Here is a 20,532-nt window from a genome sequence, read left to right as displayed (position 1 = left end):
TGTCCAACTCTGTGCGACCCCATAGACAGCAGCCCACCAGGCTCTGCCATCCCTGGGATTCTCCAGGAAAGAACACTGGAGTGGGTTGCCATTTCCTTCTCCAATGCATGAAAGAGAAAAGTGAAAGTGAAGTCGCTTAGTCGTGTCTGACTCTTAGCGACCCCATGGACTGCAGCCTACCAGGCTCCTCCATCCATGGGATTTCCCAGGCAAGAGTACTGGAGTGGGGTGTCATTGCCTTCTCCACACCAATCCTTAGCCTGCTTCTTTTCCCACCGTGTCTATTCTCTCATTGTATATATTTCAACTGTTATCTAATCCCTGGTATGTACCTCCAGTCTAGACCTTTCTTATGATCCTAAAATTAAACTATCACCTAAACTTCTCATTTGGAATTAGCATAAAACCTTCACACTGTCTTTTCCATTCTGGTCTCTATCTTCCAAACTGCACTTTATTCTAACAACCTCTCAATAGCTTTGCTAGTTAAACAATAGTCAGCACAGGCTTTCCCTTTCTTATGGCTAACCAGTCACCAATGATCCCACCTCCTCAGCATCTCTGGAAACCACCCCTGCCTGTCTCCTTCCCCCTCACGACCTGAGCCTCTCTAGCGCCATCACCTGGGATGATCCACCTGTACCTCTCAGGCAAGCCACAGAGAAATAGCTATAGTTCTCAGAAGGCATCTCCTCTTCTCCTGGGCTTTTCCATGATACATCCTCTATTTGGAAAGATCTTCTCTACTGTACCTGCTTCACATACACCTGTTATCTATTAAGAATCATCCCATCTTTCATATCGTCAAAAAACCCTCTTTGACCTCCTCACCTATTTGCTGCCTAAAATTAGATTCTCTGTAACACCTGGACACCCCTCTCTTCTAATCACTATCGTTCAGTGCAGACTAGTCTTTCTCCCTTCAAATGCTAAGCTGAACAAATGAAGGTTATGGACAACAACAAAACAATCCCGGGACAGACTTTTTACACACCCACCTACTAATTTCTAATCATTACAAGACCAGAAAATTATTTGAACTTACTGGAAAAATGCTGGGAGGGTAGTGACAAAGAAGCGGCCACTCAAACCTACAAGAAGCAGAAACAAAAAAGTTATAAGCCAAACTCAGACTAACACAAGCATCTAACTTAGGTTTTAAGAACAAGCAGCCTTGATCTTACTACAACCACATAAGTAAAATCGCTCCCATTACTGAATCACGTTTACTATTTTTTAAAATAAAATTTTAACCATCTTTATTTACCCAATACTCTCCAGTCACTGACATAAAACTTGCTTATTTTCGATGTGTTAAACTGGAGTTTTCTGGCTTATATAATACTAAGAACTGTATGGTGGCTGAAAGAATAGGTTGTAAAGACATGCAACCTGGGTTAAATAACTAAATTCTCCACTTACTAGCTTTGTGTCCTTAGAAAAGTGACTTAATCTTTCTGATTATCAGTTACCTCATATATAAAATGGGGATATAAAAGCCTAGCTGAATTGTTCTGAATATTAAATTATTCAATAAATTATACATATCAGCCATATATTTAAAAATAACAAATATGACATAATGAAATCATGTATAATCTTTGCACATTCATAAATTTTGCAAGTACACTCAAGAAATTCTATGTACAATACAGCTCAGTTGAGTTCAGTTGCGCAATTGTGTCTGACTCTTTGCGATCACGTGGACTGCAGCACGCCAGGCCTCCCTGTTCATCACTACCTTCCGGAGCCTACTCAAACTCATGTCCATCGAGTCGGTGATGCCATTCAACCATCTCATCCTCTGTCGTCCCTTCTCCTACTGCCTTCAATCTTTCCCAGCATCAGGGTCTTTGCCAATGAGTCAGTTCTTCGTATCAGGTGGACAAAGTACTGCAATTTCAGCTTCAGCATCAGTCCTTCCAATGAATGCTCAGGATTGATTTCTTTTAGGATTGACTGGTTGGATATCCTTGCAGTCCAAGGGACTATCAAGAGTCTTTTCCAACACCACAGTTCAAAAGCATCAATTCCTGGCACTCAGCTTTCTTCATGGTCCAACTCTCACATCCATTCATGACTATCAGAAAAACCACAGCCTTGACTAGATGGACTTTATCGGCAAAGTAATGTCTCTGCTTTTTAATATGCTGTCTAGGTTGGTCATAGCTTTTCTTCCAAGGAACAGTGTCTTTTAATTTCATAGCTGAAGTCACCATCTGCAGTGATTTTGGAGCCCAAGAAAATAAAGTCTGTCACTGTTTCCCCATCTATTTGCCATGACATGAAGGGATCGGATGCCATGATCTTAATTTTTTTAATATTGAGTTTTAAGCCACCTTTTTTATTCTCCTCTTTCACTTTTATCAAGAGGCTCTATAGTTTCTCTTTGCTTTCTGCCATAAGGGTGGTGTCACTTGCGTATCTGAGGTTATTGACATATCTCCATGCAATCTTGATTCCTGTTTGTGCTTCTTCCAGCCCAGCATTTCTCATGATGTACTCTGCATAGAAGTTAAATAAGCAGGGTGACAATATACAGCCTTGACGTACTCCTTTTCCTATTTGGAACCAGTCTGTTGTTTCATGTCAAGTTCTCACTGTTGCTTCCTGACCTGCATACAGATTCCTCAGAAGGCAGGTAAGGCGGTCTGGTATTCCCATCTCTTTAAGAATTTTCCACAGTTTGTTATGATCCACACAGTCCAAGGCTTTGGCATAGTCAATAAAGAAGAAGCAGATATTTTTCTGGAACTCTCTTGCTTTGTCAATGGTCCAACTGATGTTGGCAATTTCATCTCTGGTTCCTCTGCCTTTTCTAAATCCAGCTTGAACATCTGGAAGTTTGCAGTCCATGTACTATTGAAGCCTGGCTTGGAGAATTTTGAGCATTACTTTACTAGCCTATGAGATGAGTGCAATTGTGTGGTAATTTGAGCATTCTTTGGCATTGCCTTACTTTGGGATTGGAATGAAAACTAACCTTTTCCAGTCCTGTGGCCACTGCTGAGTTTTCCAAGTTTGCTGGCATATTGAGTGCAGCACTTTAACAACATCATCTTTTAGGATTTGAAATAGCTCTGCTGGAATTCCATCACCTGCACTAGCTTTGTTGGTAGGGATGCTTCCTAAGGCTCACTTGACTTCTCATTCCAGGATGAATGACTAGGTGAGTGATCACACCTTCGTGATTATCTGCATCATAAAGATCTTTTTGTATATTTCTTCTGTGTATTCTTGCCATCTCTTCTTAATATCTTCTGCTTCTGTTAGGTCCATACAATTTCTGTCCTTTATTGTGTCCATCTTTGCATGAAAATCTCCCTTGGTATCTCTGATTTTCTTGAAGACATCTGTAGTCTTTCCCTTTCTATTGTTTTCCTCTATTTCTTTGCATTGATCACTGAGGAAGGCTTTCCTATCTCTCCTTGCTCTTCTTTGGAACTCTGCATTCTAATAAGTATATCTTTCCTTTTCTCATTTGCCTTTTGCTTTTCTTCTTTTCACAGCTATTTATAAGGCCTCCTCAAGTAATCATTTTGCCTTTTTGCATTTGTTTTTCTTGCAGTGGTCTTGATCACTGCCTCCTGTACAATGTCACAAACCTCTGTCCATAGCTCTTCAGGCACTCTGTCTATGTGATCTAATCCCTTCAATCTATTTCTCACTTCCACTGTATAATCATAAGGGATTTGATTTAGGTCATACCTGAATGGTCTAGTGGTTTTCCCTACTTTCTTCAATTTAAGTCTGAATTTGGCAATAAAGATTTCATGATCTGAGCCACAGTCAGCTCCCAGTCTTGTTTTTGCTGACTGTATAGAGCTTTTCCATCTTTGGCTGCAAAGAATATAATCAATCTGATTTCATTGTTGACCATGTGGTAATGTCCATGTGTAGAGTCATCTCTTGTGTTGTTGGAAGAGGGTGTTTGCTATGACCAGTGCGTTCTCTTGGCAAAACTCTATTAGCCTTTGCCCTGCTTCATTCTGTATTGCAAGGCTTTATAACAAACTTTCCTGTTACTCCAGGTAGTTCGTGACTTGCTACTTTTGCATTCCAATTCCCTATAATGAAAAGGACATCTTTTCTGGGTGCTAGTTCTAGAAGGTCTTGTAGATCTTCATAGAACCATTCAACTTCAGCTTCTTCAGCATTACTGTTCGGGGCATAGATTTGGATTATTGTGATATTGAATGGTTTGTTTTGGAAATGAACAGAGATCATTCTGTCGTTTTTGAGATTGTATCCAAGTACTGAATTTTGGACTGTTTTGTTGATTATGATGGCTACTCGATTTCTTCTAAATTATTATTGCCCACAGTAATGGATATAACGGTCATCTGAATTAAATTCACTCATTCCGGTCCATTTTAGTTCACTGATTCCTAAAATGTCGATGTTCACTCTTGCCATCTCCTGTTTGACCACTTCCAATTTGCCTTGATTCATGCACCTAATATTCCAGGTTCCTACGCAATATTGCTCTTTACAGCATTGGATTTTACTTCCATCACCAGTCACATCCACAAATGGGTAATGTTTTTGCTTTGGCTCTGTCCCTTCATTCTTTCTGGAGTTATTTCTCCACCAATCTCCAGTAGCATATTGGGCACTACCACCTGGCGAGTTCATCTTTCAGTGTCCTATCTTTTTGCCTTTTCATACTGTTCATGGGGTTCTCAAAGCAAGAATATTGAAGTAGTTTGCCATTCCCTTCCCCAGTGGATCACGTTTTGCCAGAACTCTCCACCATGACCATCCTTCTTGAATGTCCCTACATGGCATAGCTCATAGTTTCATTGAGTTAGAGAAGGCTGTTGTCCATGTGATTAGATTGGGAGAGCTATTAGCTTTTGTTAATTAACCTCACTGAGCCTGTTTCTGAGTAATATATAAATAGTTTGTTCTTCCTAGGATTGTAATGATGCTAAAATGTATGTAAGTGCTCAACACAATTACAGACTGAAATAAATGCTTACTAAATGTTAGTTATTATCACCAAAGAGAAAAGTAGAAGGAAAAAAAATTTTTTAAGTAAAACTAATCTTACTTTCAAAACTGAAATGAAATTGTCAATAGAATATAAATAACTTTTATTATTATAAAATTAAAATGTCAACACTAACTAAAGTACAGTAAACTAGTTTCTATAGTAAATTAGTGATTCTGAGAACAATGCTTACTCTTGGCCATGGTTTTACCTCTAATCTAGTGCAACAGCCATGGATGTTTTCTGAGCAGCTGCTGTTTTCTGTCTTGGGCAACTAAGCTCATCCATATAAAACAGAAGGTTCAAGTAGACACTCATTAAATTTAATTTTCCAAAGTCAACTGAAACATCACCTGGTCTACACAGTATTAAAAAGGCAGCATATGTAATCTAAGGCCTGTGCTCTCTTTGACTTCTACATCTCAGATGTAAAAATGCAATATGTTTATAATCTCCAGTCTTTATAATCCTGAAATCTTACTTTCTACTTAAACTACCTAAAAAAATCTCTTATTAAAAACACCAACAGTTGAGTTACAGGCATAGCTAAAGAGTATGCATGAACACTTCAAAAATTCTTGCTTTCCCTTCTTTTTAAAAAGGAATGAAATTATCCCTTACTAGCATTCCTGCACATGGCAATCCTGGTGAAAGTTACAGTAATGCAGATTTGCATCCAGTTCTTCAACTGTACACAGAAATATCCAATAAATATCTCAATTGTGGGAAAAATAATATCATTGCAATGGTTTCCCACTGCTTATTCCAGAGGTAAGATTTTGTAAAAATGAAGCAAATACTTGCTTCCAAGAATACAGACAAGATGTCCCGGAAGTTTGCCAATGAGTCAGTACCACATAAGACACTCTCTCTTCATTCCGCTTCCAGGACTGCCTACTTCTCCATCTCCTTCCTACCTCACTAACCTCTCCTTTTCAGCTTTTCTCCTTTCAGCTTCTAAATGTCAGAGTGCCCCAATTCTCAATTCTGAAAACACTGCTCTGCATATATTCCCTGGTGTTGGTGTTTAGTCACTCAGTTGTGTCCGACTCTTTGGGATCCCATGGACTGTAGCCCACCAGGCTGCTATGTTCATGGGACTTCCCAAGCAACAGTACTGGAGTGGGTTGCCATTTCCTTCTCCAGGGGCTCTTCCTGACCCAGGGATCAAACTCAAGTTTCCTTCTTTACCACTGAGCCACCAGAGAAGCACACATTCCTTAGGTAATCTCAATTCAACCCTTTGCTTAAAATACCATCTACCTGATAATTCTTAAATGTCTTTCTCTAGCTCATCTCTATTTGGATTTCTACTAAACATCTCAAAGCTAAACCCCGTTCCAAACCTGATCCTCTTTTAGTCTCTTCCATTGTCACTCTTTTCACAAGTGTTGCAACCAATCTATCAGGAAATCCTTCTGGGTATTCCAGCCAAATGCGTATGTTCAGTCCACCCACTTAACACTGCTGCTTCCATCCAAGCCCTCATCCCTCCACTCTAGGCTACTGAACTGACCTCTGAAATTTTCTTCTGGCTTATACTTCCAGCCTCTTACAAATTTTCACATAGCAGCCAAATGAATACTTTTAAAACATGAATCAAATCATGTAACTCCCCCACTAAAAACCTTCCAGTGAGCTTCCTTTCTATCATACTTGATATAAAACCTAAACACTTTGCCATGGCCAACAGAGCCTACACGATCTGGTTTCTAGCTACATCTCCAGTCCCATTTGTCTCAAGGACCCCACTGGCTATATTGTTTCTCAAATAAGCCAAGTACCCCTACCTGCACATACTGTTTGCTCCACCTGGAATGCTCCTCTCCTAAACCTCATTGAAATTCATTTCATTACTCTGTCAAGACCTACAGTTAAAAAGTCCTTCCCTGGACATCCGATTAAAACAGTGGCTCCCACCATTTTTACATTTTTACCTTGCTTTCTTTTTCATTACAGCCCTTACCACCCCCAGACATTATTTCCCATTTTACTTTTGTGACTGTTTATCCCCTTCACTAGAATGTAAACTCAATGCGGAACTACGTTTTTCCTTCTTATTCATTTGCATCTTTATTCACCTGCATCACTGATCTTATTGCTGGTATACAGAACAGGGCTTGGTGCATGATACCAACTCAAAAGTTTGTTGAAGAAACACATTATTTCTAAACTCTATTAAAATATTATTTGAAAGCATTACATTTGTATTTTAAAGTACAATTACAAGCATAAAATAATATAATCTAAAGTGAAATATTCTCTAGGCCACACAGTCATGTGTGTGAATTTTGTATCCTAATTTTTTTTTTAATCAGTTACAGGTTCAGTAGCTACCATTTAAAAAAATTCTAGAGTTTCTACTTTAAAAAAACTAAGACATAAACAACCACATTTTGATTTTTTTGGTCTTTATTTCTTCCCTATTTTCATGGAACACTAGACCAGTGACTTTTTTCCTTCTCTGAAGATGTATCATATTTATATTAATACTATGAGTCAATGATGAATTTGCTCTTAAAATATTTTGTCATAGTCAATTTCTCTTATTTCATTATACATTTAATCCATTCATAAGGGAAAAATAGCTATAAGTCTACATTTCAGAAGGAAAGACTATATTTATTAATAGTTAGGTTTTAGATCTATGAATTCATCACAGAGCTGTTTAATTTGTTTAATTCAAACTATGCTGTGAATTTCCAGCAGGTAACCCAAAAGGCTGAAATAAGAATAGGCCAGATGCTGCATTGCTAAGAAACTCATCATAAAATGGGTCTGGTACTCACAGATTAACAAGACTTACACCTGACTTCACTGGACTCAAACTTTTAAAAACACAAAAACACGTTTACAGCAGACATGTAATTGTAATGATTTGATCTCCAAATATAAAAACTCATTAAAATAGCAGAAAGTCAAAGTGAAAGTCATGTCCAACTCTTTGCGACCCCATGGACTGTTATACAGTCCATGGAATTCTCCAGGCCAGAATACTGAAGTGGGTAGCCTTTCCTTTCTCCAGAGGATCTTCCCAACTGAGGGATGGAACCCAGGTCTCCCTCATTGCAGGCTGATTCTTTACCACCTGAGCCACAAGGGAAGCCCAAGAATACTGGAGTGGGTAGCCTTTCCCTTCTTCAGTGGATCTTCCTGACCCAGGAATGGAACCAGGGGATTCTCTACCAACTGGGCTATCAGGGAAGCCCATATAATAGCCCAAATCATCAACTAATAATGATAACTGTTAGTCCCTCAGTCGTGGCCGACTGTTTGCAAACCCATGAACTATAGCCTGCCAAGCTAATTTATCTAAGGAATTCTCCAGACAAGAATACTGGAGTGAGTAGCCATTCCCTCCTCCAGGGGATCTTCCTGGTCCAGGGATCAAACCCGGGTCTCCTGCCTTGCAGGCAGATTATTTACTGTCTGAGCCACCAGGGAAGCCCAATAATGGTAATTGTCCATCTCTAAATAGCAGATAGGCATTAGTGGTTTTGGATTAAATGCTTAAAAAAGGCGGAGGCTTAAGGACTCAGAGCTTGTAGCAGAAATCTCTCTCCATGGGTTTGTCAACACATAGATATTAACTGACACCATTCATTTTGTTGTCCATGTAACTGGTAATTCATTATTTTTTGATTGTTAGACTCACAGCTACTACAGAGAAGGAAGAGCTATATTTCCATATCTACTATCTTTTTCTTTCCTGTGAAAGGATGCAACAGGTAGAAATTAAATGTAGATAGGAAAAAATTACTTATACAGTTTGAAAATTGTCAAATTTGAGATTTAAATCATAAAAACCCAACTCTTCTAAATTTACATATATTACACAGTTATTTTTAAACTATAAATACAAATTTATTGTATTTTTCCAGAATTCAAGTCTGTATCTCCCTCTTTTGAAAAATTGCATCACTATAATTTTTTCATTATTATTCATTTCCATTATTCATTCATTATTTCATTATTATTTAATTTTCATCATTAACAACTAATGAATGTAGGTGGTGAAAGAATTAGAAACTTACCATTCTGGAACTCTTAATAAAATATCTTGTTCAGGTAAGATCATCACAGATCTTAAAACCCTAAAGTATCACCCCATAGATTACCTGCCAGCTATAAAGTGTGGTCTTTCTTTATAATTGAGATGTGTAGTGTCATCACCTTAACCAAGTGCTCAAACTCAACATGACAGTACATGTCTTCTGATGGGATACAATATAAAGTCACAGCATCACTCCTCCGGAAGTGTTTAACTCAAATCATCCCTTTAGACAGAAGTTCAAGTTTACAGGATATGCAGAAAATATAAGAGCAAGTTAAATGTCACCAATAAAGAAACATCTAGGAAAATCCCTAGCTTGTTCTCTTCAGAATAATAATGGCATGGAAAAAAACGGAGTATTCTAGATTGATAGAGACTAAAAACACTTAACAATGAAATGTAACTGGTGAATCTTGACTGGATCCTGGTTTAAAAAACTATAAAAAGACATGGAAAATAATTAAGGACACATTAATATGCTGAAGTATTGAAGGGTGAAGTCTCACGATGTTTGCAACTTACATTCAAATGACTTAGCAAAAAAACCATAAAAATATATACACACATCTGTATGCGTAAATATGAATACACAAACAGATACATATATGCTAAAATATTGTTTGTTGATTTTAGGTAGTCAGTTTATGGTAATCAATATTCTAGTCTTTCAACTTTCTGCATGTGTGAAAAATTTCAAATTAAAAGCAACACACTTTTGTATTTAATGTTCAACATTTACAGTACCTGGTTCTTGAATGACATCTACTTTCCCCACACTGATCTGAAGTATTTCACCATTCTTTGCAAATGTCTCCCATTCTGAATCAGTCTGCTGACAGGATGGACACCAAGGGGCATAACTATAAAAGAATAATAGCTATTCAATACACATAAAAACATCAATAAAACAAAATAGAGAAACAGAGTATTTAAACTGACAAATTCTTAACTAAAAGGAGGCACAAAAGCAAGTTTTTCCAAAGTTGCTTGATACAGAAGTATATTTCCCCCCTAGAATTTAATGTCATGAATATCAATTTCCTAGGGAAAAATTCACCAAGTTTAAGATTTTTCACAATTATTATACACTTAAAATACTTTATTTCAATGTTATTGCTATAATCAACACAAATTTTATCACTTTACAGATACTTTTTGATATTTGAGGATGAACATTATTTTGAAAGTGCTACTAAAGAAGGATAATTTTCAAAAGGATACCCATAAACTAGCTAAACCAGTTTCAAATCTATAAAAGCTATAAATGTGATGAGCAAAGACCAGAAGACTTGTAGCTAGTGGGTCCCCAGAACGTGAGTCACTTCCAAAGTTCTGTGGCAGTTCTGAAAAGCATTTTGAGAAAGAAAGTATAAGCTATAGCTAAACCAACTCTTGACACTAAAGAGTTAGAAAAACATGTGTCTTTAATTAGAACTCTGCTATTTACATTTATTTTTTTCCAAGGACCACCTTAGAAGCTAAGGCTACAACTCTGGAGAAGACTAATGCATCTCCTCTCCTTATGGATTTTACAGCTCAAAGAGGTAATTAGAATCCAAGAGGCAAATATGAGTACAGAAAAGATGCTGTAGAGACCCTCAGAAGCTGGGTGATCTCAGAAGGGCCCAAAGAAAAAGAACATCTGTGCTAAAGTAGGAGTTAGCAGCCAGAGAGGAAACAGGAATGTCCTCATCAAAGCAGAGTAAACAATATATGTGAAAATGCAGAGAAATGAGCATTTAAGAGTTGTATAAGGGGTGAGCACTATATTTGAAGCTCTCTGGTTAGCCCTATGGAGGTAAGAGAATTATGATCAGATTTACATTTTGTAAAACTCACCCAGCACTTCTGTGGATAATGGATCAGGGAAGAATAAGATGGAAGCAAAGAGAAGAGGTAGAAGGCCAGCCCTGTCTAGTTCCATCTTTAAAAAAATACTAGAATAGCCAAGTCCAAGATCATTCTAAAAAGTCACTAATCATGCTATTATAGCTCACTGTCCAAGCCCTCATGTTTAGGCGACAGGGACCAGAGAACATAATCCAAGGAACAATCTGCTGACATGACATCTTTGAACACGGATTTTTCTAAAGGCACTTTTATCCCTACATTTCCAAGGCAAAATACATCCTGGTATATAGTAAGTGCTCAATAAATGTTTACAGAATAAGAAAATGAGCCAACTTTAAAGAAAGTTATATTCTTCACCTGAGAAACTTTGTTATTTTCTAAATATCCAAATGGCAGACTAGATTGGGGTAAACAATTGGTAAACTCTAGGGTAAAAAGGAGCATTTTATTATTAAGTCCATTTCAAGAGGGATTTCAATATATTGGATAAGAATTCTGCTGAAGGAATCAGAAAGACCAACTACAAATTAAGCATGTGACTTTGAGCAAGTTAATAATCCCTCCATGCCTCAGCTTTCTCAAATGTTAAATGAGACAGTAACAGCAGCTACCTTAGAAGGTTATTGAGAGATTAGATGATGCATATAAAGCAGACACATATGAAGAAAATCATTAGAGTAAATGACATCTGTAATAAGTGGTTTGGTTTCAGAGACATTTTTATGGTGCATTAGCAAGCTCATCTGAACCTTACAATAGAAGAAGAAAGAGAAAAACAATAGAATGGGAAAGACTACAGATCTCTTCAAGAAAATTAGAGACACCAACAGAACATTTCATGCAAAACTGGGCACAATAAAGGACAGAATGGTATGGACCTAACAGAAAGAGAAGATATTAAGAAGAGGTGGCAAGAATACACAGAAGAACTGTACAAAAAAGATCTTCATGACACAGATAACCATGATGTTGTGATCACTCACCTAGAGCCAAACATCCTAGAATGTGAAGTCAACTGGGACTTAGGAAGCATCACTACGAACAAAGCTAGTGGAGGTGATGGAATTCCAGTTGAGCTATTTCAAATCCTGAAAGATGATGCTGTGAAAGTGCTGCACTCAATAGGCCAGCAAATTTGGAAAACTCAGCAGTGGCCACTGGACTGGAAAAGGTCAGTTTTCATTCCAATCCCAAAGAAAGGCAATGCCAAAGAATGCTTAAACTACCACACAATTGCACTCATCTCACATGCTAGTAAAGTAATGCTCAAAATTCTCCAAGCCAGGCTTCACAGTACGTGAACCGTGAACTTCCAGATGTTCACGCTGGATTTAGAAAATGCGAGGGACCAGAGATTAAATTGCCAACATCCGCTGGATCATCGAAAAAGCAAGAGAATTCCAGAAAAACATCTACTTCTCTTTTATTGATTACACTAAAGCCTTTGACTGTGTAGATCACAACAAACTATAGAAAATTCTGAAAGAGATGGGAATACCAGACCACCTTACCTGCCTCCTTAGAAATCTGTATGGAGGTCAAGAAGTAACAGTTAGAACCAGACATGGAACAACAGACTGATTCCAAATTGGGAAAGGAGTACGTTAAGGCTGTATATTGTCACCCTGCTTGTTTAACTGATATGCACAGTGCATCATGCGAACTGCCAGGCTGGATGAAACACAAGCTGGAATCAAGATTGCCAGGAGAAATATTAATAACCTCAGATACACAAATGATACCACCCTTATGACAGAAAGCAAAGAACTAAAGAGCCTCTCGATAAAAGTGAAAGAGATGAAGGAAAAAGCTGGCTGAAAACTCAACATTCAAAAAGATCATGTCATCTGGTCTCATCACTTCATGGCAAGTGGATAGGGAAACAATGGAAACAGAGACAGATTTATTTTGGGGGGCTCCAAAATCACTGTAGATGGTGGCTGCAGCCATGAAATTAAAAGATGCTTACTCCATGGAAGAAAAGCTATGACCACCCTAGACAGCATATTAAAAATCAGAGACATTACTTTGCCAACAAAGGTCTATCTAGTCAAAGCTATGGTTTTTCCAGTAGTCATGTCGGGATGTGAGAGTTGGACTATAAAGGTGGCTGAGGGCTGAAGAATTGATGCTTTTGAACTGTGGTGTTGGAGAAGACTCTTGAGAGTCCCTTGGACTGCAAGGAGATCCAACCAGTCCATCCTAAAGGAATCAGTCCTGGGTGTTCATTGGAGGGACTGATGCTGAAGCTGAAACTCCAGTACTTTGGCCACCTGATGTGATGACCTGACTCACTGGAAAAGACCTGATCCTGGTAAAGTTTGAAGGCAGGAGGAGAAGGGGATGACAGAGGATAAAATGGTTAGATGGCATCACCGACTCGATGCACATGAGTTTGAGCAAGCTCCGGGAGTTGTTGATGGGCTCGGAAGCCTGGCATGTTGCAGTCCATGAGGTTGCAAAGAGTCAGACAGGACTGAATGACTGAACTCACCGAACCTTACAACTTCACTGCTGTAAGGCCACAAGACAGGTTCAGGGAGACTTGCTGAAGGTCACTAAGACCACACAGAGCAAGAACCCAGATGGAGGTATTCCTGTGATAAAAGTGTTCAAGGAAAATAAGATCCAACAGAGAGACAGACATACAGACAGCAGGAATAAGACATACCTGGTGGCTCAGACAGTAAAGAATCTGCCTGCAATGCAGGTGACCCAGGTTTGATCCCTGGGTTGGGAAGATCCCTTGGAGAAGGGAATGACTACCCAGTCCACTACTCTTGCTTGAGAAACTCCATTACAGAGGAGTCTGGCTGGCTACAGTGCATATGGTCACAGAGTTGGACATGACTGAGCAACTAAGCATATGCACTTATATATATATATACACATTATATATATATATATACACACACACACATTATATATATATATATGAAATTCTGAAGTACAATTTAATGAACTCTAGATATTTTTTGCTTTGTTTCCCTAGACCTCTTTTTGCATACAACTCATGGACACCTTTGCTATATCAGTAATCATTAAATGATACAAATTTCATCATCTAATGAAATCCTAGTACCTAATCTCCAGATAAATTATTATATAAATCAGGATTTGGGTGAAACTGACCCTCAAAAATACAAATATCATTGAGATAATTTTAGATACTCCATTTTCTTTGTAGCTGCTACCCAGTGGTTTGTGACACTTTAATGTTATTATTTCTTAGATTTAATCAGTTTATTGTGTTGGAATGTACCAAGGTCATCCATTAACCAAGTGTGTTCTTTGCTAATGGAGAGAAACCATCCCTGAGTCTTAGATGAGGGAACTGGTCTATTGTTGTTGCAACTTTTAAAGTTACTAATATTGTTTTGTATCTAAATGATCCCATTTAGAGTCTGTTGTTCATTGTTCAGTTGCTAAGTCTTGTCCATCTCTTTGCCACCCCAAGGACCACAGTGCGGTCTACAGTACACCAAGCTTCCTTCAAACCATTTCATCCTCTGTCGTCCCCTTCCCCTCATGCCCTCAGTCTTCCCCAGTATTAGGGTCTTTTCCAGTGAATCAGGTCTTCACATCAGGTGGCCAAAGTATTGGAGCTTCAGCTTCAGCGTCAGTCCTTTCAATGAATACTCAGGACTGGTTTCCTTTAGAATTGACTGTTTTCATGTCCTTGCAGTCGAAGGGACTCTCAAGAGTCTCCTCTAGTGCAGTTTGAAAGCACCAATTCTTTGGTGCTCCGCCTTCTTGATGGTCCAACTCTCAAATTCATACATGACTACTGGAAAAACCACAGCTTTGATTATACAGACCTTTGTTGGAAAGTGATGTCTCTGCTTTTTAAGATGCTGTCTAGGTTTGTCATAGCCAAGAGTCTTTTAATTTCATGGCTGCAGTCACCATCTGTAGTGATTTTAGAGCCCAAGAAAATAAAATCTGTCATTGTTTCCTCTTTTCCCTCTTCAATTTGCCATGGAGTGATGGGGTCCAATGCTATCATCTTAGCTTTCTGAATGCTGAGTTTAGAATCTACTACAAGGTTCTATAAGATTTTATTTTCTTGGGCTCTAAAATCACTGCAGATGGTGACTGCAGCCATGAAATTAAGAGGCTTGCTCCTTGGAAGAAAAGCTACGACCAACCTAAACAGCATATTAAAAAGCAGAGACTTTACTTTGCCAACAAAGATGCATCTAGTCAAAGCTATGGTTTTTCCAGTGGTCATGTATGAATGTGAGAGTTGGACCATAAAGAAAGCTGACCACCGAAGAATTGATGCTTTTGAACTGTGGTGTTGGAGAAGACTCTTGAGAGTCCCTTGGACTGGAAGGAGATCCAACCAGTCAATCCTAAAGGAAATCAGTCCTGAATATTCATTGGAAGGACTGATGCTGAAGGTAAAACTCCATTACTTTGGCCACCTGATGTGAAGAGCTGACTCATTTGAAAAGACCCTGATGCTGGGAAAGATTGAAAGCGGGAGGAGAAGGGGATGACAGAGGATGAGATGGTTTGATGGCATCACCGACTCCATGGACTTGAGTTTGAGCAAGCTCTGGGAGTTGGTGATGGACAGGGAAGTCTGGCATGCTGCAGTCCATGAAGTCGCAAAGAGTCGGACACGACTAAGTGACTAAACTGAAGTATAAGTAAAATACCTCCAGGGCCCAAAAGAATAAAAAGAAGAAAAAGCACCATGATCCTAATGATGTTTCTCTTTTCTCTCCCTCTCCCTCTTCTCCCCTACCCTCTTCTGTGTCTCTTCCTCGTTCCCACCCTCCCTTCCTCTCCCTCATTATACATAGATAAGTGTAATCTGTTTTAAGTACATATACATGAATAAGACTAATTACAATGGACTGAACACATTTATATTAAAAAACAGGTCATAGTGGCAGTCTTCTAAGAACTATAATAGAGTTGACCTGCTCTAATTTTGTCTTTTACATATAAATTAATCCTTTAAAATTCTCCAAGAGGAATTAGTACCTTTATAGTCATGGAAACTGGAAAAGAGCATTTTTAAACTTTTTGAAGGTGACAGTGGCATGTAAAATTAGTATGCTTCATAAAGACATTTGAAGTATTATATATTCCAGAAAGCAAAATATTGCTAAATCCATGAACTTAGGTGTCAGTCTAGTGTTTTTAACCATTACTGGGAAACAGAATTCAACAGCGAGCTTTTGTTCTCTATATTGGTATTCACGTACAAATCACACGTGTACATCTGCTACATGTAAGGTGGCTGAAGGCCCCTGAGTCTCTGACTGCATAAACTCACTGAATTTTGTATGAGATTTCATTAAGCATACTAAACATTTCAAGAGAAAGAATTAAATATATTTTCTAGAAATAAAATTTCATGAAAAATAATTTTTATTCCCCAATAATGGTCAATTTTTCTTTTGTCTTGACTTAAACTTTACCAGTGTTTCCCAGTACATTCTCGTTTCTTATCCTTGTAGACATGAGATGAACCATGACTACTACTACTACTAAGTCGCTTCAGTCGTGTCCGACTCTGTGCGACCCCATAGACGGCAGCCCACCAGGCTCCCCTGTCCCTGGGATTCTCCAGGCAAGAACACTGGAGTGGGTTGCCATTTCCTTCTCCAATGCAGGCAAGTGAAAAGTGAAAGTGAAGTCGCTTAGTCGTGTCCGACCCTCAGTGACCCCGTGGACTGCAGCCTTCCATGCTCCTCCATCCATGGGATTTTCCAGGCAAGAGTACTGGAGTGGGGTGCCATTGCCTTCTCCGTGAACCATGACAGATACAGTTAATTTTCACTTTGAACTTACTTTGACCAACATACTCAGAAGAATCTGTAACATTGAAGACAACATCCATATACTAGGTTCATCTTTCTATATAAAACCAAATCACAATGTCAACAAATAATGCCTTAACTATAAGTGCTATTCTTCTTTCTGGAAAATCTGGATAAACTCTTATTAGCCAAGAGTTGAAACTATTATGCTCAATTCTCTTTCTTAGAAGATCATTTCTAAGACATGCTATCATAAAATGTAGAGAAAAAATAAAAATTGACAGCTCTGTGAAAACCATGACACCCGCTAGAGAAATTTAATAATTTCACTAGAATTAATACTCCACAAAGGCAGCAACTGGTGCCTTGCTTGTAACCTAAAACAGAGCCTGGCGCATTCCAGGTCACAACAAATATGTATTATATCAATGAACAAAGGGGAGATGACAGTGAATATCCTCGGGTACCAAGGATACCAGGAAACCACTGTTCCTTCAGTGATACACTAGATCTTGATTAAAGATTAAAATATATTATTTGTTCATTCACTGAGTCAAAAGTATTTACTGAACACCTAGAATTTGACAGTTATTATGATTTTGTAGATAAACAGGAAAAAGAAAAACTCTGTTCCTCTACTTAAAAGCTTATCGTCTACAGGAAGAATAAGAAAAAAATCAAGTACAAAAATATATAAGTTAATTTATGAATTGTGAAATAAGGCCACGATAGATACAAACAAAAAACTGTGGAAAATTCTGAAAGAGATGGGAATACCAGACCACCTGATCTGCCTCTTGAGAAATTTGTATGCAGGTCAGAAAGCAACAGTTAGAACTGGACATGGAACAACAGACTGGTTACAAAGAGGAAAAGGAGTACGTCAAGGCTGTATATTGTCACCTTGCTTATTTAACTTTTATGCAGAGTACATCACAAGAAACGCTGGACTGGAAGAAACACAAGCTGGAATCAAGATTGCCGGGAGAAATATCAATAACCTCAGATATGCAGATGACACCACCCTTACGGCAGAAAGTGAAGAGGAACTCAAAAGCCTCTTGATGAAGGTGAAAGTGGAGAGTGAAAGAGTTGGCTTAAAGCTCAACATTCAGAAAACAAAGATCGTGGCATCCGGTCCCATCACTTCATGGGAAATAGATGGGGAACAGTGGAAACAGTGTCAGACTTTATTTTTCTGGGCTCCAAAATCACTGCAGATGGTGACTGCAGCCATGAAATTAAAAGACGCTTACTCCTTGGAAGGAAAGTTATGACCAACCTAGACAGCATATTCAAAAGCAGAGACATTACTTTGCCAACAAAGGTTCGTCTAGTCAAGGCTATGGTTTTTCCTGTGGTCATGTATGGATGTGAGAGTTGGACTGTGAAGAAAGCTGAGTGCCGAAGAACTGATGCTTTTGAACTGTGGTGTTGGAGAAGACTCTTGAGAGTCCCTTGGACTGCAAGGAGATCCAACCAGTCCATTCTAAAAGAGATCAGCCCTGGGATTTCTTTGGAAGGAATGATGCTAAAGCTGAAACTCCAGTACTTTGGCCACCTCATGCGAAGAGTTGACTCATTGGAAAAGACTCTGATGCTGGGAGGGATTGGGGGCAAGAGGAGAAGGGGATGACAGAGGATGAGATGGCTGGATGGCATCACTGACTCAATGGACATGAGTCTGAGTGAACTCCAGGAGTTGGTGATGGACAGGGAGGCCTGGCATGCTGCAATTCATGGGGTCGCAAAGAGTCGGACACGACTGAGCGACCAATCTGATCTGATCTGAGATACAAAAAAGGCACAGTGAGAAAGAAGTTTCCTATTGGTTGGGGTACAGGGAAGGCAGGCACCTGTCTGAATGGTGAGGTGTCAGAAATGAGCTCAAAGCAATGCTCTTCATTTGCAGAATTTAGAGAGATAGTAAATCCATAGGTGGGCCTCTGAATCCTTTAGGGAAAAGGCTTCCCCTTACATGCATCAGGTACTGAGAGCCTAAGCACAAGTCAGCCAGGCTCTGTGCCTTCCTCCAGGTTTCCCCATGGCATAGCTACTCTCCTCAGCTTGTACTGGGGACTGTAAAGCTCAGGCGAGCATTCTAGTCCTAGCCATACCCACCACTTATCAAAGATACAGCTTACAGCTTTAACCTTCCCAGTTTTAACTCCTCGGTTAATGAGAATGAGAATAATGATACTGCACCAGATTGCTGTAATGCTCAAATTCTGAGACAGGGCATTCAGAACATGTGATGTGAGCAATGTAACTGTTTAATGTGATTGAAATGACAATGATGACAATGGAGATGATGTGGAAACAATCTGAAATCAAATACTGATACTTCTATGTTAGCCTATAAGCTCCTCTTTTGCATGTTTATCCATAACAGTACCCAGGGCAGTGGTTTCTAATCAGAAGCACTTAGAAGTGTGTATAGGGGATGGACTAAAACTTTGTTGATGTCACATGACTGCTAGGATGTCATGGGATACCAGGGGTACCAAAGGTTTTGCAGTGTGTGAGCCATCCTCACATATCAAACAGCTGTGTAAGCCAAAATGTCAATAGTATCTGGTGAGAATTGCTGAGGAACACTCAACAGAAAGGAAGCACCCATTAAATATTTGCTAAACAAGTACTTCCTATGCTACTTATCTCCTTCACACACAGTAGACTGCCAGTCTCCTGAAACTGAGAAGTGTAATTCATTCATCTTCATGTTCTCAAGTCCCTAACTTTGAATCTGACACATCACAGGCATCTAATGACTATCTTTTATACTTTCAATCAACAAATCATGACAATCAATGAAACTGCAAGAAATTATAACTATCTAACGACTATGGTTTTTCCGGTGGTCATGTATGGATGTGAGAGTTGGACTGTGAAGAAAGCCCAGTGCAGAATTGATGCTTTTGAACTGTGGTGTTGGAGAAGGCTCTTGAGAGTCCCTTGGACTGCAAGGAGATCCAAACAGTCCATTCTGAAGGAGACCAGCCCTGGGTGTTCTTTGGAAGGAATGATGCTAAAGCTGAAACTCCAGTACTTTGGCCACCTCATGTGAAGAGTTGACTCATTGGAAAAGACTCTGATGCTGGGAGGAGTTGGGGGCAGGAGGAGAAGGATACGAAAGAAGATGAGATGGCTGGATGGCATCACTGACTCGATGGATGTGAGTTTGAGTGAACTCCAGAGATGGTGATGGACAGGGAGGCCTGGCGTGCTGCGATTCATGGGGTCACAAAGAGTCGGACACGACTGAGTGACTGAACTGAACTGAACTGAACATGGGTAAGTTAAGGCAACAATGCTCTGACTAAGTATAAGAAGGATACTAGAGAAACAACGGTAAATCCAAGAGATCCTAGGGAAATAAATCAGGGTTTCCTCCATCACCAGACTCACTAATTTCCATTCTGAAACATGATCATAAGTTAATTTAACACAAAGACTCATTTCTCCTCTGGATATCCGTTTAAGTATATGGGCCAAAACTAAGCTTTATGGATGTCTATTGATGTCTTTGGGGAAAAAAGCCACCAGAAGAGTATGGAAAATTGTATTATATTGCATACTTTCAAAAAAGAACAAAAGTAGTATTCTCAAGAACTTATTTGATGGGGGCAAGCAAGTGTTTAAAATAGTAAAAGCTTCCAAGAGAACGCACTGGTCATAGCAAACACCTTCTTCCAACAACACAAGAGAAGGCTCTACACATGGACATCACCAGATGGTCAACACCGAAATCAGATTGATTATATTCTTTGCAGCCAAAGATGGAGAAGCTCTATAGAGTCAGCAAAAACAAGACCAGGAGCTGACTATAGCTCAGATCATGAACTCCTTATTGCCAA

The 20,532-nt window shown here is 39.1% G+C and overlaps 1 protein-coding gene across 1 annotated transcript in view; it reads right to left on the bottom strand.

Annotated features, from left to right (window-relative positions):
• Positions 1-20,532, bottom strand: part of LOC104984492 (thioredoxin-related transmembrane protein 4-like) — a 69,069-nt gene that overhangs the window by 30,285 nt on the left and 18,252 nt on the right. Inside the window, 2 exon segments of the mRNA XM_010834236.1 lie at positions 1,046-1,091; positions 9,792-9,907. Of these exon segments, the coding sequence (XP_010832538.1) occupies positions 1,046-1,091; positions 9,792-9,907 (162 nt within the window).

This window comes from Bison bison, unplaced genomic scaffold, assembly GCF_000754665.1.
Source record: "Bison bison bison isolate TAMUID 2011002044 unplaced genomic scaffold, Bison_UMD1.0 scf7180017864030, whole genome shotgun sequence".
In the NCBI taxonomy this organism is placed as follows: domain Eukaryota; kingdom Metazoa; phylum Chordata; class Mammalia; order Artiodactyla; family Bovidae; genus Bison; species Bison bison.
The sequence above is the reverse complement of the archived record's forward strand: the minus strand, read 5'-3'. Positions and strand labels throughout refer to the sequence as shown.